Consider the following 21,075-nt stretch of genomic DNA (forward strand, 5'->3'; position numbering starts at 1 on the left):
TTACTCTTAAAACTAGTCCTTTAGTATATTTGCAATGCTTTCTTGCATTTCTGTAACTAATGTATCTCCATACGCTTGCTGTTAAATTGGAAATAGATGTATTTAGTTGTTAACGATATTAATTTAAGTTGATGATGTTAAAAGCATAGAAAAAAATAAAACCTTACCAAAATTAACTTGACAGAGCAACTTAAAACTAAATTCTTCTCTAATACATAAATCCTTATTTCAGTAATAATACATATATCAAGCGTTAATCTCGGTTAAACATGTTACAACTATCCTTGAATCCTGGAAATAAACTTTATTCATCAAATCACATCTTTCAGCACCCCTATTGCTCATAATATAACACATTTCAATGTCACTTGGTAGTTTGTCACAACTAACGCATCCTAACACCACAAAAATACTTCAAATTTGAGGGTTAGAATTTATTTTCCTGTTTGGTTAAATTAGTTGCATTTAATTTAACTGAAGGGGGAAATTTTTCAAGATTTACGCGTCGAGCAATGCAAAAAACAAAAAAATTTAAAACAGAATAAACGTAAAATTTGAAGCAATTATTTGAAGTGGAAACGTGAGAAATGTACACTCCCAAACATTAGCAAAAACATTAACATCATTCCAACCCTGATAACACTAATTTCCACTTTTTTTTTAAAAGTATAGGTTTATAAGATCAGATAAATCTGAAAGAATATCATGGAAGAAAATACAGGCACTGCTCCGGAAGCAGTAGATGCTCTATATGGTGAAAGAGTGAGAAGATTTCAAGAATTCTTAGATTCTGCAGACAATGAAACAGATTACAAGGATGCAATCAAAACGATGCTTCAGCGAAGTCAGTGTAGGTTGATTATATCTGTGGATGAACTCAGAGAATTCGATGCCGAATATGCAAACGGAATCATGAATGAACCAGCAGACTACTTACCAGCAGCAGAATCGGCTCTTAAGGATGCAGTCATGGCTATATATGATCCATACGAGTTTTCTGAGTCTGAATTGACAGCCGATAGTGATTTTTATTTGGGATTTAGGGGAGCATTTGGAGCACATCAGTTGACTCCAAGAAGTATCAATTCATCTTTTCTTTCCAAGATGGTTTCTGTCGGTGGTGTTGTTACAAGAACATCTTTAATTCGTCCGAAGGTTATCAAATCAATTCATTACTGTGAGAAGACAGGAAGATTCCACTCACGAGAGTACAGAGATCAAACCACGAGTTTCAACCCCATTACTACACCTGCTATATATCCAACTGAAGATCCAGAAGGAAATAAGCTTACTATGGAGTACGGATTTTCAAAGTACAGAGACCACCAAACAATAACAATTCAAGAGCTTCCAGAAACTGCACCGGCAGGTCAGTTGCCAAGATCATTAGATGTGATATTGGATGATGATCTTGTGGATAAGGTGAAACCGGGAGATAGAGTTGAGGTAATTGGTGTTTTCCGTTCTCTTGGTGGAGGTCAGAACAACACTGCCAGCTTCAAGGTCGTCATCATAGGAAACTCTGTGTACCCATTGCACGAGAGGTCGACGGCAGTTAGGGCCATTGAAAAAATTACCGATTATGATATCAGGAATATCAACATGCTCGCAAAAGAGAAGAACATCTTTGAACTACTATCGAAGTCCTTGGCACCCTCCATTTATGGCCATCCATTTATTAAGGAGGCTATCTTATTGATGCTACTTGGCGGTGTCGAAAAGAACTTGGATAACGGAACACACTTGAGAGGTGACATTAACATTTTGATGGTTGGTGATCCATCTACGGCCAAGTCCCAAATGCTTCGTTTCGTTTTAAACACTGCACCTTTGGCAATAGCAACAACTGGACGTGGCTCTTCTGGCGTTGGTTTAACTGCTGCTGTTACAATGGATAGAGAAACAGGTGAGCGGAGATTAGAGGCAGGTGCGATGGTTCTTGCTGATAGAGGTGTGGTCTGTATCGATGAGTTTGACAAGATGAATGATGTTGATCGAGTGGCCATTCACGAAGTTATGGAGCAACAAACTATTACTATTTCTAAGGCAGGAATACATACATCATTAAATGCTCGTTGTTCTGTTTTAGCAGCTGCTAACCCTATTTATGGTCAGTACGATACATTCAAGTCGCCTCAGCAGAATATTGCTCTTCCAGATTCGTTGCTTTCACGTTTCGACTTGCTTTTTGTTGTGACGGATGATATTTCTGAGGAAAAGGACAGGCAGATCAGTCGACATGTGTTGAACATGCATAGATATGTTCCTGAAGGTTACAGTGAAGGTGAACCAATAAGAGAGAAGCCAACCATCACCTTAGCAGTGGGCGGAGAGCCTGCGTCTGAAGAAAAGGATGCTGAAAATATGGGAACAGAGGTGTTTGAAAAATACGAACCAATGCTTCATGGAATTTCGAACGATTCCGAGACCGAAATGCCAAAACAAGAGAGTGGCGAGCAAGAGAAAATTGTGTCCATTGAATTCCTCAAGAAGTACATTCAGTATGCCAAGCAGCGGATCCATCCAGTCTTAACTGAAAATTCATCCAATATGATCATTGATATTTACTCCGATTTCCGTAACGATGACAGCAATAAGAACACAAGAACATCGCCGATTACAGCAAGAACCCTTGAGACGTTAATTCGTTTATCCACAGCACATGCCAAGGTGCGTCTCTCACAACGGTTGACTTGCAAGATGTGTCAACTGCAGAGCGTCTTTTGAGATTCTCACTTTTCAAGGAAATAGATCATGCCAAAAAGGTGAACAAGTCACCAAGAAAGAAAAGAAGAATGGTTAATATTGAAGAGCCCGCAAAGGAAACGGAGAGCACACAGCAGGATGCAGATGTCGAGGCTGTGAGCCAAGGTTTAAGCCAACTTTCCACAGGACAATCAGAGGATATACCTACACAACCTGATCTTCATAAAGATGAAAAGGAAGAATCGGACGAGGAGCTTTCGCAGAGTGAAATACCCCACAAAATTCTACAAAAGAAGATTCCACAGAAGGAGAATGAAAACTTTGTGAGTGGTTCGATATCTGAAAGTAGGTACACTCTGTTTAAGAGGACTATGGCTGCAGTATTCAAGGAAGTGTCCAGGCCTTCGTATAAGGTGGATGAATTGGTGAGCTTGATCAACAACAAACTTCCTCAAGAAGACATGTTTGGTGCTGGGGAAGCACAGGCAGCTTTGGGCAAGTTGGATGCGGAGAACACCGTGATGTTGTCTGAAAACGATGTTTGGAGAATATGAAAGGATGAACGCATTCATTTTTTTTTTCTATACTGTATATTGGAGGTTTTATATTACTTGAAAACACGATCACTTAAAATAATTTGGAACGTTTAGTGGGTCGCTGGTGCTATCTTTAAATCAAGGATTCATACAAATCAGAAAATGTATTAGTAATGAGGGTAGTGAGTGCGTATCGCACCCTGAATGAAAAATATTAGAACTCGCATAGTAGAATTAGCTTCTCTCATTTTTATTTTATTTTTTCTTCATATTGCTCGTTTAGCACCTCTGATCTTCTTTCCATTGCCGATCTTACTTAAACACCTGATTTAAGAATTAGCTCTTCAGAGCATTTGAAATCGACCCACACGTACAAAGATACCCTAAGTGTAACAATGGGCATTCCTTTACATGGATATCCGGCACCTGAAGGTAAACCTGTATATGGTTCCGACGGCAGAAGGATTATATACGACGAAAACGGCAAACCGTAAGTAGTATCGGGTTTCTTGGAGAGAATTGTCCGACGTGGATCGAAATGTTTCTCATTATCAGAATTTCCACATACTAACATTAACCTGCCCACTTGGACCTTTTTTAATCATTGGTTCATCGGCCTTGAAATTTGTATAGTTGTCGAACGTGCAACACATTGAAAAACTTCCGAATGGCCACTGCAAAGGAAACGACAGGAGAAAAAACGCAATCATCCCATGCCAATAAGGCATTGGCAGCATCAGCAATTGCAGGTCTAACTGCGACAGCAGACAAGGAACTTGCTCCAGATGGGTATCCAAAAGACTGCCCGGCAGATGTTGAAGAGTTAGGGCGTTCAACATGGACATTTTTACATACTGTTGCAGCTACATATCCGGAGAGTGCCACGGAACAGCAGCAGAAGGAGATGAAGGCATTTCTGGAGACTTTTTCTAAAATATATCCCTGCTGGTTTTGCGCTAAAGGATTTAGAAAGTATATAAAGGCCAACGAGCCGAAGGTGATGACACAGGATGAATTCGGTAGATGGCTTTGCGATGCACACAATGCTGTGAACAAGAAGCTTGGAAAGCCACATTTCGATTGTAACTTGTGGAAGAAAAGATGGAAGGATGGCTGGGGGGACGGAAAGTGCGATTAGATGAATGCATGATTATGTAAATAGGATTTGGGAGCATGTACATAGTACTAGATAGTTTATAAAGCAGGAAGAGCCTAAAGCACATGAGCCATGTAGCACACAAGCACAGCTTTGCACAATTCCACATTAGACAACAACACATTAAGGCTGATATAGAACTACCCACATTGTGTTTGAGCTACGCAAACAGTAAAGTATCTGAGTGTGAGCACAAGAGCACATGCCATGAACATCAAGCTAGTTAAGAAACAAGTGCCAAGTATTGCCTAAAGAAGCAGCTCCTAGTAATGGAATGCAGAAGAATTTTGACGCAAGCAAGTCAGCAGTAGATATCACCGGAAAAGTGCGAGATCAAGTGGAACAGAGCTTCCCCTGCCGCTCGGATAAAGCTTCACCTTACCCGAGAAGCGGCGAGGCTTGGGGAGATTGTTTTTTCCATTAAAGGCAAACCTGGAGTCATCGATCTGTATTTTCTCACCAGAAACGTGGCCTGCAGAACCTGTTCCACCTGAACCCGAAATGGTGTAGGCAGAGACATCGATCTTCCTCAAATCTGAGCCGACGTTTTGCTGCGAGTTAATCCTCGAGTCATCAGTCTTAAAAGTGTGCTTGACGCCAAATCCAAATACCTTATGCTTTGGATGCTGTTCAAGTCTATCCTCAGGTGTTTCAGCGTAGAGTTGAGTGCTGGAAATGGAGGGAGCAACACCTGGAGGAGGAGGTGGAGGAGCTTTTTTGCTTCTCATGGATGCAGCAGTGCTAGATGAGGATCTAGACCGCTGGTTGGCCAAAGAAGATGCCCTGGAGCGGTTAATTGGAGCCAGAGGAGGGGGTGCAGATGGGGCAACTGTTGGAATTGATGGTGCTGATTCTGGAAATGCCGGAGGGGGTGCAGAAGGTGGAGGCAGGTGAGAAGAAGAAGGAAGAATGGAAGAAGATGGAATTGCAGCAGATGGAAGAGTCGGTGCAATCGCTGTATTCCTCTCTGCAGCAGTATTATCCAACCTCTCAGATGCTTTTTTCTCGTATGATCTTCTAGAACTGGTGTGAGGAAGTGGTGGTGGACCGGACGGGGCAGGAACATGCGGAATAGTGGGAGCAGACACACCTGCCGGCTTGCTGGCCTTATGTGAGATCTGCTCCTGCCGGTTCATGATGGCAGCAAGAAATGGATTTGCAGGTTCTTTGGGCTGAGTACTCGAGGCTGTGCTTTGAGCATTTGGAGTTCTTTGAGCATTTGAAGCTCTTGAATTTGGAGCCCTTGGATTTGGAGCCCTGTTTGAGGCTGTGCCCGGGACTGCATCTGGAGCACTTGATCTTTTGGCAGAAATCTTAGCGACATCCTCACTGCCAACAACATGAGACTCGTCTCTTAGTTTGTTGATATCTGCAAGGAAAGGAAGTGCACCTGGAGAAGATGATGCCGGCAGCTGCACAGGCTTTGTTCTGTGTTTATTAGAAGAACGGAGAGGAGTATTTTTGCTTGAAGACAGATGGGGTGCCGGTGGGGCGGATGAGGCAGGGAGTGGCGGTGCAGATGGAGTGTGTGGCACAGCAGATGAAGGGAGTGGCGGTGCAGGTGAAGAAGAAGGAGCATGTGGCGCTAAAGTGGCTGGGAGTGGCGGTGCAGGCGGTGCAGGCGGTGCCGAAGGTATAGAAGACACTTTTTCTGTATTGTGACTGGCTCCTGCTTGCTTTTGTCGAACTATGGCAGATGACGCTTGCGGAACGGGTGGGGCGTTTCTTGGCAACGGTGGTGCGTTTGTAGTCGTTTTCTGCCCGGATACCATACCCGGTTGTTTTGGCAAAGAAGGTGCACTTCCAGGAATTGGGGGCGCGTTTCCAGGAATTGGGGGTGCATTGCTAGGAATTGGGGGTGCGTTGCTAGGAATAGGAGGAACACTACCAGGAATAGGAGGAGCATTACCAGGAATTGGAGGGGTATTGAAAGATGTAGAAGAAGATCCTTTTGAATTTCTGAAAGCAGTCTCTCCTGAATTTCTGAAAGCAGGCTTGTTTGAATTTCTAGAAGCAGTTTCTCCTGCAGTTCCTTTTGAATTGAATGCCTTCCTGATGGTTGGAGGCCTGTGAGTAGGCATTCCAGGAATCGGCATGGCATTATTTCCATGCGAAGGTACATGCGAAGGCATAGCAGGACGATTTATAGGGGGTGCTGGCACAGATGGCACGGATGGCACAGAAAACTTAGAAACACCTGCATTTGCAACTGGAGATGCATTATGCAGTTTTTTCTGGGGTCGCAAGGACGGAACTTTCGGTGCCGAGTACACTTTCGATGATGCATTTGGAGTTTGGGAAATATGCTTTAATTTCGGCATCCCACCTGCTAGAATGCCTGCCAATTGTGAGCCAACTGAATTGTCAGCTGGTGCAACTTGTGAAGGGGCAGAGGAGTTATGGTTTGCCTGTGGTGCGAATGTAGGGACTTTTGGTGCAGATAGATGCGATGAGGCATTGCTTCTCGATGCTGTATTCGAACTTATAACACCTCCGCCGCCTGTGATTGGTCCTGATCGATCATTGGTAACTGCCTTCTTTAACCTAGTTCCTTTTCTAATAGAACTCAATAATGCGTTTCTATCGGGTGTAATCTTGGGAAGAGCCTGGGAAGTCGGCTGTGCTGCTGCCATTCCACCTGCAGGAGGAGGAGGGGGTGGTGGAGGAGCTGGGGGTCCTGCCATTGTATGTAATGTCTATTTTTGTACTGGAACGAAATGAGAAGAAATTGAAGCAAATGATGTCAAGCTTGTCAGAACAAAAAGCACTCGGATTTGAGGGCAACTTTTTTACCGCTGTTTAATTCAAGACTGTGAGTTTCAGCTTCACGAATTCTTGGATGAATACTGTGAAATTCTGTATACTATATTTACACCTTGCAGTCTTTAGTGTGTTTGAAGATGCGAGCGCGGGAAAATAATGGTGCACACAATATTTATCTTCTATTTTATTTTTGTTTTTATTTCTATTTTTTTTCATCGTTGTATTTCTGAGACCCACCCCATACAGAATATTTACACATACTATAGAATTGAAAAAGCCTTCACATAGTCTAGCTGTTCCGCAGGAACAATCATGCTTCCCATAACAAAGAGATACGTGCCGATTTTGCGTTTTTTTGCTCGAAATCGACCTCTGAAAGTAAGATTTATCGCCAGCGTGGATAATAGCGTAAGAACAGGCACTAATCAGCAAGATAAAGACGACACAGTCCACGATAAGAAATCACCTGAAGCACAGAGTACAAGCAACGCAACAAAGGGTAAAATTCAACCAGATGAAGACTCAAGGATTAATAAAAATGCAATCAGAGCCGATCATAAATTGGTTCTGAGCAAACTAGCTTTCGATCTAGAGGAAAGTGAAGTTAAGAAGGCATTTGAACCGATAGGAGGTGTGGTCTCAGTAAGTATTGCACGAAATCCAAAGACGGGGAAATCTAGAGGATACGGAACGATGATTTTTCAGACGGCAGAGCTTGCAAAAAGGGCCAGTATAGAGATGCAAGGGTTGGTTCTTCATAACAAACCCATAATTACTAGGGTGAAATCAGAAATGAGATACGAGGGAATCAAATCAAAGAAATACGACATTCTACATATTAAGAATCTGCCTTATGAAATGACAAATGAGGATTTGTTGAAGTTGTTTGCACCGTACGAGGCTTTGAGGAGCGGAATTGCAAAAGCACCAATTACTAGAAAGAATCTAGGTTACGGATATGTTCGATTTAGCTCCGCAAACTCTGCATATAGGGCACTCTTAAAGACGAGAGACTTGAAGTTTCACGATAGGAGGCTCAAGATAGCATTTGCCGAACCTAAGCCTCATAACTATAGATTCATTGTTTAATTCGGCCTGTACATATTGCATAGAGGGGCATGTATATAAGCTACTTAATTGCATATTAACGATGCTGGTTTTTTTATATAAATGCACACGATGTATATATAGGACAAGATGTAATAAGTGTAATCGGTGGGCATCAGAAAGTAAACAAAAAATTAAAAACAGCAATGTAGGTCGTAAAAAAAAAGACGCCAAAACAAATAAAAACAGGACATAATCAAATATCATCAACGATAAACGTAAAGAAGAAGACTAAAAGACAGATATCATGACTATCTTCATTTCTTCTCCTCCTTACCCTCGGGAGCTTTAGCGACACCAACCTTCGCAGCTCTCAACACTCTTCCATTCAACTCATAGCCGGGCTGCTGGACAGAAAAGACTGTGCCAGGCTCCTTGTTTGGCATCTCAAGTTGGAAAACAGCTTCATGAAGGTTTGGATCGAACTCCTTGTCCAATGGGTCGATCTTTTTAATGCCGTGCTTTTGCAAAGTCTTCTCAAAGACGTTCTTGGTCATTTTCACACCGTCATAGAAAGTCGACAATCCGGCATTCGAACCCAAGTCCTCAGTCTTAACAGCATCTATGGCATGGTCAAAGTTGTCAAGGGTCTCAATAAGGTCCTTGGAGAATTTCTGCAAGGCAAAGTCTCTTGCCTTTTGCATTTCTCTCTGCGTTGTACCTTGGAGGTTTCTGAAATCAGCAATTGCCCTCATATATCTGTCCTTCAGTTGTGAATTCTGCTTTTGTATGCTATCAAGATCTGCCTTGGTCTTTTCCAATAGAGCTGCAACGTCTGGATTTAAACCTTTTTCAGAGTCTTTTTCGGCATTTTTCTTCGGTTCCTGTTTCCCTTTCTCCTGGGACTTCTCCTCAGGTTTCTTCTCAGAATCATCTTTTGATGTTGAATATTGCTTGCTGGTGTTCCAGGAGAAGCCTCTGGATCCAAGCTGGGATCTGGTGAATTGTGAAAGTCCAAGAACACTAGAAGGTGTAGCGACCCGACGTTGGGAAGCCCTTCTTGAAGCCAGTCCTAACTGCACGAGTCTTGTAAGTGATTTCTGCATTTTTGCTATGCCGATTATGTTTTTAAAATATATCTATTAAAATGAGGCCAAAGTGAGCTTGATCTGCAAACTTAAAATTTCAGTATGCAAAGTAGGGAAGGGTAAAAGTGGAAAGAAGTTCGTGGTGGGGAAAGGAGAGAAATCTCGATGAAAAAAAAAAGTAAGGAAAAAATATCGGGACACACATGAGAGAAAAAAATAGTCAATGATGCGTCGAGATGACTGAACCACATACTAATAGCATACAAACATTTCGGGGCTGCAGCAATGTAAGCATCATAAAACAAGCTATCAAAGGTGCTTTCATACAAAAATAAGCTACAGTAAACTCAAATACGTCTTATTTGACAATGGTATTAAAAGCAAACGGTAATGAATACTCTGCACACACCGCAGAGAAGTCATAAGAACATGAAAAATATCATCCCACTAGGATTTCTTTGATTACCTAATGAACGGAGAAAAGTATCAGAAGAGAAATAGCCTTTGTTATTTACACCAAATCTGAAAAAGTAAGCATTCATTTACTCAAAATATAAAAAGATGATCTGAAATACCAATTTACGTTCTCACCACAAAAATGGACAGCGTAGATGAGCTCCATTTTAGCTTTTCTGTGCTAACCGGCAAACTCATACCCATAGGACTTTTCACCACATCGACTTTTTTCTCGAATACATATTTCTCCAACAGCAGACGACGCGTCGCTCGACTCCAGTTAAAATGATTCGATTGTTTAGACAAATTTCAAGTTTAATCTCTTTTCTGCTTTAAGGTTACTTTAGGCTGCAAGCCTTCAAAATTTCTGAATACAGTTTTTATATGGTTGCATGCATAAGAATGCCTGCAGATTCATATGGTTGCATGCAAAAGAATGCCTGCAGATTCATGCATTTATTTAAAAGAAAATAACAATGCTAATTAAAACTAATGAAATGAAAGCGTTCATTTCTTATGGGATATGATCGACTCATCCACTTCCAAAGAGGTCCCAGCAGTAGATTCCTCATCATGTTCATCATGCTCAGCAACATTAACTTTTAAATCTTTGATGAATAATGAGGCAATAAAGAATATTCCACATGCCGCAATGGAAATACAGAAGCCATTCCGGAATTTTTGGAATTGGTTTTCAAACTCCGGAGATCCTCTGGGTTGCTTTTCTAGAGGTCCTAAGATTGTGGATAATATGGCACTGGCAATGGAAACTCCAACCTGGCCTGATGTCTGGAAAATACCAGAAACAACACCTTGCAAATGTAGTGGTGTTTCTGACATTATGGCGTTTAAATACACCATGAAATAGAGATTGCAAAAGAAGCCCATTATGATTAAAGCAACAAAATGATACTTCCAGTATTCATTTTCAACTTTATAATCTGTTCTCCAAATTAAAAATGATCCTCCCAAACAAGCAAGAGCACACAACCTTATGGTATTATTGAAGCCGAGCTTTTTAGGGATCTTAGGACTATACACGAGAGCACTGCACAAAGTGGCGACGGCCATTGGAAAACATTTGACAGATGCCATTAGTGTACTATCACCGGCAATTAAAACATCATACTGAAGTAAAGATGTGAGAACGTCAATGAAGGAAATGTAAAGGGAGAATAGCGATATGATAAGAGGAAAGAAATTCGTTATCTTAAAAACCTCGGCTGGGAATAGTAACTGGGTATTTTTCAACCATCCTTTTCCTCCTCCAGGAGCAACTCTATTAGAATCTAGTTCTAAATCAGTAACCGATCCTTTTTCCGGACCAGATTCAACACTGGTGGAGAGAGATTGATTCGAGTGATTACCAGCTTCAGCTTCCTTTGGCTCAAATTTCTTCTTGTATCGGCTCATGAAAACAGTTTCATAAAACAACATAGTGAGAACAAGTAACACTCCAATTGGAATGGTAACATACACCTTTGGAGAATTCCAAGAAATTCCGGCTTCCGTCAATCCAAAAATGAATAAGAGCAATCCTGCCACAAAGAAAATCACTCCTATGAAGTCCAAATCCTTCACGTGCATGTTCTTTTTTTCTTTGGATTCCTTAACGGGAATTATAAGGAAGTAAAGAGTCACAGAGCAGAAGGTAGAAATTCCACAAGTAAAATAGAAGAATCCTTGATATCCAATCTTGGTTAAGGAAAATGCACCTCCGGCAATGGTACCGACACCAAAACTAGTGATTAAAACTATAGCAAGAAATCGTATGGCCATACCTAATTGTTCACCGTGGAAGTAATTAGCAGCAATAGCATATCCAGCTGGCATTAAAGCTGCAGCAAACATACCTTGAAAAGCTCGGAATACTATGAGAGCTACTATACTTGGTTGTGGAACGGCTGTTAATAATGAAAAGACGGCAGATCCAGAAGAGCCTAAAAGAATAGCATTATGGGGTCCGATCATATCTCCAACCCTTCCAAAAAATATAATGAAAGACCCAAGGGTCAAAGCGTAGGCAGATAATGTCCAAGAAGCTGTTGTTGATGTGACATTGAACATCTGCTCAATAGAATATTCAGTAGTCATAGCACCAGTGACATTAAAGTTATCCATCGTTAATCCCAACAAGACTAGAAAATACACCACCTGCTTCTTTCGGTACTTATCAGGAACGATTGTCCGTCCCCTCTGATATATTTCTGCGATTTTTGAAAACATCGTAATGGTTCTTGCTTTGATTAAATTAGATACTGAAGTGCGTTGCAGGTACTTTCTTTTCCTTCATCTATCTATCTCTACTTCATTTATCACTTACATGTCGTTATTACTTCCTTTTATATATCAATAAATGTATGCTTTCAATTAGTAATTCCCGTTCCCAGCATATCGGAGTATACGTTTAACTCCGCGGATCCACAATCGTGCAGCTTTAGTGCAAATTTTACTGCCATCAACATTTTAGTTTTTAATTCGAGGGAAAGACAGTGATTGTTCCGATGCCCAGTTTATTCGATAAATGGGCCAAGAAATCTGAACATTTTAATCTCCGAACTGTCGTCTTTAAACGGACTTAACAAAAAGGGATGCCACCTTTATAGAGTCAGTCCCTGTGAGCGAGTGAAGTGTAAAAAAATTTCTTCATCTGCAAACAATTCCAGTGAGATGCGATCTGTCTGAAAAGGGAAATGGATTTAAGAATTTTGACTGTCATTGCTTGTGATTTACAGAGAGGTGTTCATACAGAAATTGAGACATAATATACGTATAATATGAAGGAAAACTTGAAAATACTTTCCAGACTCAACTATTAATATGTAATAATATGTCGGGAAGACAGCTGATTTTGAGATACAAATATATAAGATGTGAAGCACTGCTTGACTTAAGATATCGTCTGAAGGTAGTCAGCAAAGATAAAAAATACAATGCTAATATCTGCATTAAGCCATAAAATACTTTTACTACTACCAGTTAATGCCAAATGTTCGATAGACCGGTAACGATTTGCACCAAACCACTCACTTCATACTCATAGCTGCCAGAGTCCAGACAGAATGTGGTAGCACCGCCCGAATATATGCAAGAGAAGAAGTGCAAAAAAAAAAAAAAAAAGGGCCAACACAACTTTTTTTTTTTTGTGTAACTCCAACTGCACTATTACCCGTAGTGTTAACTCTACATATAACGAAAGCATTGACGTATCTGTGCTTATACCTTCAAAAGTACGCCTGTGGCAATAGATAAGCTGAATACAGGTACCGTGTTTAAAGTGTGGACACTTGCAGTGTATATAATTCTAATTTTCTAAGCTTTGTTATTTGATTATTTTAGCTTTTTACTTTTGCGTGCTCATTCGTAATTACATCTCTGCAGCTTACCGGCAGTGAAATATATCGAGCTTCTTTTACTGTTGCTTGGATTTATAGAATATCGGTGTATAGTACGAAGAAGTTAGAAAAGACAAAAGAAAAACAGATGGATACAGACACATCTCCTGAACAGATCGGGAAAGATTACTATGATGCTCTTTCGAGCCTCACGATGAACTCAAGGCCAATTATAGAGAGTCTAACGACGCTGGCACAGGAGAATACGGAAGCTGCATCGGAGATCACGAAAGCTGTGGAAAAAAGAATCAATAAAGCCATCCCAACTCAGAAACTCTATGCATTCTACTTACTAGACTCCATCTGCAAGAACGTCGGAGTTCCGTACCCATCACTTTTTGGATCGAACATATTCAAACTCTTCACGCAGGCGTATTCTTTGGTTGACGATCCAACGAGGGTGAAGCTAATACGCTTGTTTAAGACGTGGAAGATACCGAATGCAGTAACTGGTCTTGCTCTTTTCGATGAGGATCAGATAGAGCTCGTCGACAAGTTCCTTATCAAAGCAACGGCATGCAATAGACCTCCCGAGGAGCAAAGACAGATTGATATTTCGAGCGGAAAGGCCACAAAGACTAGCCTTCTACGTGAAATAGATGATCTTACCAATCTAGTCAATTCCCGACTGCTACAGATGCCCAACGATGCAAAGGGCAAGGAGAGATACCAGCTATTAAAGCAGTTGAGGCGGATAATCGGGAACCCGTCGCCGATTCCACAGAAGCAGCTTGATTTTACGAAAAAACAGCTACAGTCAATTCGCGAGGACGAGGTGATGCGGATGGATGCATTTAGGAAAAAGCAGCAACTAAGACAACAGCAGCAACAACGGGAGCAGGCACGTCAGCAACAGCAGCAACAACAACAACAGCAGTTGCCACAATTCAGCACAGACCAGCTTCAAGGGCTTCTGAACTTGCGAACGAGGCCAGATAACAGACAGATGGCGCATCCAGAACATCAGCAAGGCATGCAAAGCCAGGGCCAGTTCAACAATGCGAATGCACAGGCACTATTCAGCATGATGAACACGCTTTTGAGCCAAAGCCAGGGCCAACCAGTGCAGTCACGCCATGTTCCAGCACCAAATAGTGTGCATTCAGGTAACAATGCCGGAAACCAGGCGTCAGCCTTGGGGTTGAAGAACCTCGAGTTTCTCAAAGACATCCTGCGGAAGTCAAAAGGCCAGAAAGTCGAAGATTCCGGGAAGCGCGCGGCTGGAAATGCACACGGGTCGAACCCCGGCGGTGGCAATATGAATGTGTCGCAGAACGAGCCGAAAGCGGTGATATTGGCACGGTTTGAGTTGAAGCAGAACTTCATCAGCAAACATAAGCCAACGGCCTCGGAGGTTGCATTAATATATTCTGCCAAGAGCAACCAGTGCTCGAATTGCTCGAAGAGGTTCGCAACTGATAGCGAGGGAGCCAAGGAGAAGGCACTACATCTAGACTGGCATTTCAGAACGAACAAAAAGCTCAAGACACTCTCGAAGCAGATTCACAACCGGACGTGGTTCTTGCCCGAAAAGGAGTGGGAAGAGTTCCAGGAGGATGAGATTGTGGGCGCGGTGGATGATAACTACGAGCTTGGGGTGCAGATGAACAACCGCGTGAATGAAAAGAAGACTTTAACGGAGGAAGAGATGAACAAGCATGTGGTGATGATCCCGGACGACTCGGACAATGAGGTGTTGTGTGGGATATGCCGGGATAAGATCGTGGGGGTGTTTGATGATGATAGTGGCGAGTGGGTGTGGAGGAATGCTGTGAAGCAGAGGGGACGGATATACCACTACAGCTGCTGGATTGAGACTAAGGGACAGGGGGAGCGTGACCGGTCGCCCGAGAGAAGATGAAACGTAGCTATTTGTACAAGTATAATAAACGACGGTAATAATAAATAAACATTGAGATAATAAATATGGCGTAGTATGTAAGTGATGGAGCTGACATTCACCAGAAGCAAGGAATGCCTGATCACTAGAAGAAAGAAATGTCTGGTCACTAGAAGAAAGAAATGCCTGATCACTCACTCCTTTGCAGGCTTTTTGGCTACCTTTGGTGCTATGTAGTCCTCATATATGCTAACGGCTAAGAAGGCGGTAAAGCCAATTGCCAAGCCAGGAAGGGCTCCTTTTAATCGTTGGCCCTTTGCAAATACCCCCTGGTATCTCCAGGCGTCTCTGTGTGGGTGTTAGTAGGGTGATCTGGGGGATGAACTTTAGATGATCTTGTACGACGAGTTTTAGATTTCAGTGCCGAAGAACAGTGCAAAAACTATATCTCAAAATTATTACTTACCGTGCCTTCCAAGGTTCTTCAAGATGCGGTTGTGGGTGGGATTTTGCCATTTTGTAGCGATGGATATATAGAGTGAGCGGAAGATGATTGGTGGATGAAGGAGGCAAGTAGAGAAAAGGTGGAGAAGTAATTTAGAGAATTAATTTTTTTTTTTTTTTTTTTTGTTGTCGCGGGTCGCGATAGGTGAACTTTTGGGATGATTTTTAGGCAAGTGAAAAATTTCGCATGGATGCAGGTTGGAGGTAAGTAGGGAGGAAAGGAGCAAAGACAGCATTAGCAGGCAAGACAACTTGGAATATAGGCAAAATGAGCAGTGAAAACATTGATGGAGGAATGAGAAGAGAAAATCGAGTTAATGAAGAGAAGAAGAAAGAGAGTGAAGAAGGGGTAGAAGAGAGGGAGAAGAAGAATAAGGAAGAGAGAAGAGATAAAGAGAGTGAAGATAAAGAGAGTAAAGATAAAGAGAGCAAAGAGAGTAAAGATAAAGAGAGTGAAGACAGTAAAGATAATGAGAGCAAAGATAGTAAGGATAAAACCTTAGTGCCAAAACTCCCCCTGGAGGATAACTACGTCCTCCCCCAAGGCCTGTCGGACTTAGCAGTGCGGATCCTCACGGAAATACACAAGGGCACGTACACGTGCATGATTTGCACCGGGGACATCGACAGCGAGTCGCGGGTGTGGTCGTGCCCGGTGTGCTCGCGGGTGTTTGACCTGGAATGCATCCGGGACTGGGCCATGCGGGGCTCATCCACGGCGGAGGACCGGTCGTGGCGTTGCCCGGCGTGCAACGAGAGGATTCACCGGCTGCCGAAGCGATACACGTGCTGGTGTGGGAAGGTGGTTGACCCAGTGGAGAACGGGCCGATGCCACACTCGTGTGGGCAGACGTGCGGGGCAGCTTTGGCCCGGTGCGTGCATGGGTGCCCGCTGGAGTGCCACCCGGGGCCCCACGCGGAGAGGTGCACGGCGATGGGCCCGGTGATGCGGTGCCACTGTGGGCGGGAGACCCGGCAGGTGCCGTGCAGCCTGACGCCATACGGCCGGGGGTGGAGCTGCGGGGCCGTGTGCGGTGACCTGATGCCCTGTGGCGTGCACCGGTGCCCGCGGACATGCCACGCGGGGCTATGTGGGCCCTGCCGGGTGCCCGTGGTGGTCTCGTGCTATTGCGGCCGCGAGACCCGGACTGTGGCGTGCTGTGACGTGGTGGCGGCGTACGGTGGGGTGAGGGAAGATGCAATAGGTGCTATTACTGATACTAATGTGGATGGTACTTCTAAACCCAAGAGTATTAGTAATCCTGGTACTAGTGCTGATACTGCTAGAAGTATTAATACCACTAATACCACTAGTACTAATATCACTAATTCTGATACTGCAAGTGCTAGTAAGACGACTAGTACCGCTAGTACTGATACTAGTACTAATACTACTAGTAGTACCTCTACTAAAGCTATTAGTACCACCCCTACTGATACTACTAGTACTGCTACTACTAGCACTAATACTACCACCGGCACTATACACACCACTGGTAGTAATACTGATAGTAATAGTACTAATACCACTAGTACTAATAATGATACTTCTACCACTAGTACTATTCCTACTAATACTACTAGTACTAATAATACTAGCTCTACCTCTACTACCCCTCCCATCGCCGGATTCTCGTGCAACCAGACCTGCAACGCCCTGCTCTCGTGCAAGGTGCACCGGTGTACGCGGGATTGCCACCCGTGGGAGGGCCCCGGTGGCCACGAGTGCCCGCGGAGCCCCCGGGCGGTGACAAGGTGTCCGTGTGGCAAGAAGACGCTGGAGGAGCTAGGGTCCCGGCCGCGGACCCGGTGCACGGACCCGGTGGCCACGTGCGGCGGCGTGTGTGGCCGGCTGCTGGCGTGCGGCGTGCACCGGTGCTACTGGCGGTGCCACGAGGGCCCGTGTGCCCCGTGCTACGGGGTGGTGGACCTGGCGTGCCGGTGTGGCCGGGAGGAGTACGCGGTGGCGTGCCGGCTGGCCCAGACGGGGTACCGCCCGGTGTGCCACCACCGGTGCATGGCCCGGCTCAGCTGCCGCCGCCACGTGTGTGGTGCCCGGTGCTGCCCCTTCGAGCAGGCGGCCCTCCGGCGTGAGCGGCAGCGGGCCCGCGATATCCGCCACGGGGCCCTCAGCCCGGCCTCCCCGGTAGATTTGGGGGCCATCGAGCCGGCCCACGTGTGCACCCGGGAGTGTGGCCGGACCCTGGCCTGCGGCCTGCACACGTGCCACGCCCGGTGCCACGCGGGGCCCTGCCCGGTGTGCCTGGAGTCGTCCAGCGTGGACCTAGTGTGTGCATGCGGCCGCACCGTGGTGCCTGCCCCGGTACGCTGCGGCAAAAAGCTCCCCGTGTGCCCCTACCCCTGCACCAGGCAGCTCCCGTGTGGCCACCGGGCTCCACCCCACCACTGCCACCCGGACAACGTCGCCTGTCCGCCATGCACCGCCCTCGTTACACGGCCCTGCCCCTGCCACCGCCACATCCCGGTACCCCGTGTGCTCTGCTCCCAGAAGACGGTCTCCTGTGGCCGGCCCTGTGGCCTGCTACTCCCCTGTGGCGTCCACCACTGCCGCCGCGTGTGCCACCCACCGGGCCACTGCGAGTCCTCCGCGGCCACCTGCTCCCAGCAATGCGGTAGAACGCTCCCCTGTGGCCACGCCTGCCACCGCAAGTGCCACGGGGGCTCGCCCTGCGACCCGGACCGCTTCCCCTGCCGTGTCCCTGTGCTCTCCCACTGCCCCTGCGGCCGGAGGTCCGCCAACCTGCCCTGCCACGCCATCTCCAGCGGTAAATCCCTCCCCTGCGACGACGAGTGCGTCCGCGAGAAGCGTAACAAGTTGATGTATGCGGCTTTGGGACTAGGCGAGCCAACCTCTGCCTCTTCTTCATCTTCACCTTCATCTCCCTCCCCACTCCTCCTCTCCAAACACTCCCTCGCAACTTCAACATACTCCGACTTCGTCCTCCAGCTCTACGCCAAACAACCCGTCTGGTGCTCCAGCATCCAGAAAATCTTCACCGACCTCATCTCACGCCTCTCCACGTCCAAGGGGCCCTCCTCCTACCACTTCCGCCCCATGAAGACCCTCCAAAGACGCTTCATCCACGAGCTTGCCCAGTCCTATGGCGTGTTTTCCGAGTCCCAGGACCCGGAACCCAAACGGTCCGTCTTCCTCAATGCCACAGCCTCCTCCCACAGGCCTCGCATCTCCCTCAGCGACGCCCTCGCCGTGTCTCGCCGCGTGGATGCCATCGAGCACCACCGGGCCGCCCTCCGCCAGAAAACGTACACTCTGCAGGCGGCAGCTTCCAGCGACGCGTCGATCGACGCGCCTGCCCCAGCCAACGCCATCGCCATCTCCGACGTGTTCTTCGGCGTTTCCAGGGACCGCATCCACGCCGCCTTGTGCGACCTGTGGTCTGGCCCCCGTTCCGACGCCGTCGCGGCCCTCGGCGACCCGCAGATCAAGTGGATCAAGGATGGTCTCTTTGCATTCTACGGGTCCAACTACCGCGAGAGAAGCCCTATGGCCCAGGTAGAACTCCAGAGCCTGTGCGACGAGTTCCGCGGTCGTCTCACCAAGGGCAACTTGGCCATGAGCTGCTGTCTCGCGAGTATAGATGACGAGGCGAGCGTGGTTTATGGGGAGAGGAGACAGAAGAAGGCCCCGGCCAAGGCAGGCGCGTCGATCGACGCGTCGGACTTCGACTGGTACTGAGGAAGTATTTTCGGCGTCTACAGATCAAATCTTTATGTATTTGGAATATAATTTTTATTATAGTAACATAAGATGGAATTTACATCCACTAGTCTGATGCATCGTATGTTCTGTCATCCTCATCTTTTCTCTTCTATCATGGATTTCCTCAACCATGCTACCCAATTCATCGTCTCCTCTCTTTGCCGCCAAAAAACCCCTCTACACCAGTATTTCCAGCTTGAGACATAACCCCACACCGTCATCCGACTCAGTCTCCGCACAAGGCAGTGCCAGGCTGGCCCCCTCTGTCTCAAGCACATCGTCCTCAGCAATCCTGGAAGCACAGGTGAAAACCCCGTCGCGTTTGGTCATAATCCTCACATTCGTCGCATCCATCTCCGGATTCCTCTTCGGTTACGACACAGGATACGTGTCATCTGTGCTCGTGTCAATCCGATCAGATCTAGGCGGTACCCCCTTGACAATCGAGAACCAGGAGTGGATCACGTCTGGAGCCTCCATCGGAGCATTTTTCGCATCTTTTCTCGCCGGGCCTCTCGCAGACTACTTCGGCCGACGTGCAACCGTGGTCACATGCGACGTTCTTTTCGGTGCCGGCGGCATTTTGCAGTTCACGGCATCCAACCTAACCCCCATGGTAGCCGGAAGGCTCATCATGGGCCTTGGAATCGGCTTCGGATCGCTCATCGCACCTCTCTACATTTCAGAGCTCTCTCCTCGCAAGTACAGAGGCAGGCTAGTCACTGTCAACTGCCTGGCAATCACTGCTGGCCAGCTGGTCGCGTACGGGGCAGGGGCGTTTTTCCAGCGGGTGAATTCCGGCTGGAGGTACACCATCTTGCTCTCACTTCTTCCCTGCTGTGTCCAGCTCATCACAGTCTTGCTTCTGCCCGACACCCCGAGGTACCTCATCAAGGCGGGCCGCTTTGCCGAGGCGGAGCGTGTTCTAAGGCAGGTGTACACACGTTCGTCCGGCGAACTCATAGACGGCAGCATCGAGGAATTGTCTGCCTTGAATTCCGAGCAGCCGTCGAGCACGGGCTTTTTTGGCAGTTTACTCACCTCCACGAGGCTGTTGCTGGGCTCTCCATCCAATCAAAGAGCCCTCTTTATAGCCTGTGGACTCCAGGCTGCCCAGCAGTTCGTTGGCTTCAATGCAGTCATGTACTTCGCAGCGACAATCTTCAAGATGCTGGGCTTTGCAAACTCCGCCACTGCCAGCTGCCTGGTTGCTGCAACCAACTTTATATTCACCGGGCTGGCGTTCCTTACCATCGACAGGGTGGGAAGAAGACGCATGCTACTTTTTACGATGCCTGCTGTGTGTGTCTTCCAGATACTGTGTGCTGTTGCTTTTCTGGGCATCGATGTTGATGTTTTGCAAGCAAGTATGCAGCTTACAGTGGAGCCGAAAGTGGAGCCCATAGTAAAGCCTACAGTCAATCCTATAGCAAAGTTTACACTCATTCCTACAACCTCCACCTTTACAGTTCTCTCCTTGATCGGATTCGTCGCCGCCTATGCCTCCGGCCTCGGAGTTGTTCCCTGGCAGCAATCGGAGATGTTTCCGCAGTCGGTCCGGGGCCTCGGATCCGCCTTTGCCACTGCCACCAACTGGTTCGGGTCAACAGTCGTCTCCGCGTCCTTTCTCACGCTCATGCACATCCTTACACCGCCAGGCACCTTCCTCCTCTACGCCGCCGTAACTGCACTCTCCGGCATCGCAGTCTACCTCACATATCCTGAATTGGGCTCTCTGCAGCTAGAAGAGATCGGCGTGCTGCTCCGGAACGGCTTCAACGTCCGTAAAAGCGTCGAAGTACACAGAGAAAGACTGGCGTAATATACATTAAGCTCCTAGTA

At 46.2% G+C, this 21,075-nt stretch overlaps 10 protein-coding genes across 10 annotated transcripts; 6 read left to right on the top strand and 4 right to left on the bottom strand.

The window, feature by feature from the left end:
• Nucleotides 1-705: 705 nt before the first annotated feature.
• On the top strand, nucleotides 706-3,260 carry BRETT_000300 (uncharacterized protein; the record flags this gene model as incomplete). Its single annotated transcript, XM_041278869.1, has 2 exons — nucleotides 706-2,647; nucleotides 2,671-3,260. 2 exons carry the CDS (start codon nucleotides 706-708, stop codon nucleotides 3,258-3,260), a joined length of 2,532 nt encoding a protein of 843 aa, XP_041137083.1.
• Nucleotides 3,261-3,909: 649 nt separating this feature from the next.
• Nucleotides 3,910-4,380, top strand: BRETT_000301 (uncharacterized protein; the record flags this gene model as incomplete). The annotated part of the gene is made up of 1 exon (XM_041278870.1): nucleotides 3,910-4,380. The coding sequence occupies one exon, from the start codon at nucleotides 3,910-3,912 to the stop codon at nucleotides 4,378-4,380; it is 471 nt and encodes a 156-aa protein (XP_041137084.1).
• Nucleotides 4,381-4,712: 332 nt separating this feature from the next.
• BRETT_000302 (uncharacterized protein) lies at nucleotides 4,713-7,082 on the bottom strand (the record flags this gene model as incomplete). Its single annotated transcript, XM_041278871.1, has 1 exon — nucleotides 4,713-7,082. The coding sequence occupies one exon, from the start codon at nucleotides 7,080-7,082 to the stop codon at nucleotides 4,713-4,715; it is 2,370 nt and encodes a 789-aa protein (XP_041137085.1).
• Nucleotides 7,083-7,473: 391 nt separating this feature from the next.
• Nucleotides 7,474-8,250, top strand: BRETT_000303 (uncharacterized protein; the record flags this gene model as incomplete). Its single annotated transcript, XM_041278872.1, has 1 exon — nucleotides 7,474-8,250. The coding sequence occupies one exon, from the start codon at nucleotides 7,474-7,476 to the stop codon at nucleotides 8,248-8,250; it is 777 nt and encodes a 258-aa protein (XP_041137086.1).
• A 275-nt stretch (nucleotides 8,251-8,525) lies between these two features.
• BRETT_000304 (uncharacterized protein) lies at nucleotides 8,526-9,314 on the bottom strand (the record flags this gene model as incomplete). The annotated part of the gene is made up of 1 exon (XM_041278873.1): nucleotides 8,526-9,314. One exon carries the CDS (start codon nucleotides 9,312-9,314, stop codon nucleotides 8,526-8,528), a length of 789 nt encoding a protein of 262 aa, XP_041137087.1.
• A 945-nt stretch (nucleotides 9,315-10,259) lies between these two features.
• Nucleotides 10,260-11,978, bottom strand: BRETT_000305 (uncharacterized protein; the record flags this gene model as incomplete). Its single annotated transcript, XM_041278874.1, has 1 exon — nucleotides 10,260-11,978. The coding sequence occupies one exon, from the start codon at nucleotides 11,976-11,978 to the stop codon at nucleotides 10,260-10,262; it is 1,719 nt and encodes a 572-aa protein (XP_041137088.1).
• A 1,257-nt stretch (nucleotides 11,979-13,235) lies between these two features.
• Nucleotides 13,236-15,008, top strand: BRETT_000306 (uncharacterized protein; the record flags this gene model as incomplete). Its single annotated transcript, XM_041278875.1, has 1 exon — nucleotides 13,236-15,008. One exon carries the CDS (start codon nucleotides 13,236-13,238, stop codon nucleotides 15,006-15,008), a length of 1,773 nt encoding a protein of 590 aa, XP_041137089.1.
• A 173-nt stretch (nucleotides 15,009-15,181) lies between these two features.
• On the bottom strand, nucleotides 15,182-15,503 carry BRETT_000307 (uncharacterized protein; the record flags this gene model as incomplete). Its single annotated transcript, XM_041278876.1, has 2 exons — nucleotides 15,182-15,335; nucleotides 15,454-15,503. The coding sequence occupies 2 exons, from the start codon at nucleotides 15,501-15,503 to the stop codon at nucleotides 15,182-15,184; spliced, it is 204 nt and encodes a 67-aa protein (XP_041137090.1).
• A 256-nt stretch (nucleotides 15,504-15,759) lies between these two features.
• On the top strand, nucleotides 15,760-19,209 carry BRETT_000308 (uncharacterized protein; the record flags this gene model as incomplete). The annotated part of the gene is made up of 3 exons (XM_041278877.1): nucleotides 15,760-17,840; nucleotides 17,866-18,277; nucleotides 18,304-19,209. The coding sequence occupies 3 exons, from the start codon at nucleotides 15,760-15,762 to the stop codon at nucleotides 19,207-19,209; spliced, it is 3,399 nt and encodes a 1,132-aa protein (XP_041137091.1).
• Nucleotides 19,210-19,363: 154 nt separating this feature from the next.
• On the top strand, nucleotides 19,364-21,055 carry BRETT_000309 (uncharacterized protein; the record flags this gene model as incomplete). Its single annotated transcript, XM_041278878.1, has 1 exon — nucleotides 19,364-21,055. One exon carries the CDS (start codon nucleotides 19,364-19,366, stop codon nucleotides 21,053-21,055), a length of 1,692 nt encoding a protein of 563 aa, XP_041137092.1.
• Between the last annotated feature and the right edge of the window lie 20 nt (nucleotides 21,056-21,075).

This window comes from Brettanomyces bruxellensis, chromosome 8, assembly GCF_011074885.1.
Source record: "Brettanomyces bruxellensis chromosome 8, complete sequence".
NCBI lineage: Eukaryota > Fungi > Ascomycota > Pichiomycetes > Pichiales > Pichiaceae > Brettanomyces > Brettanomyces bruxellensis.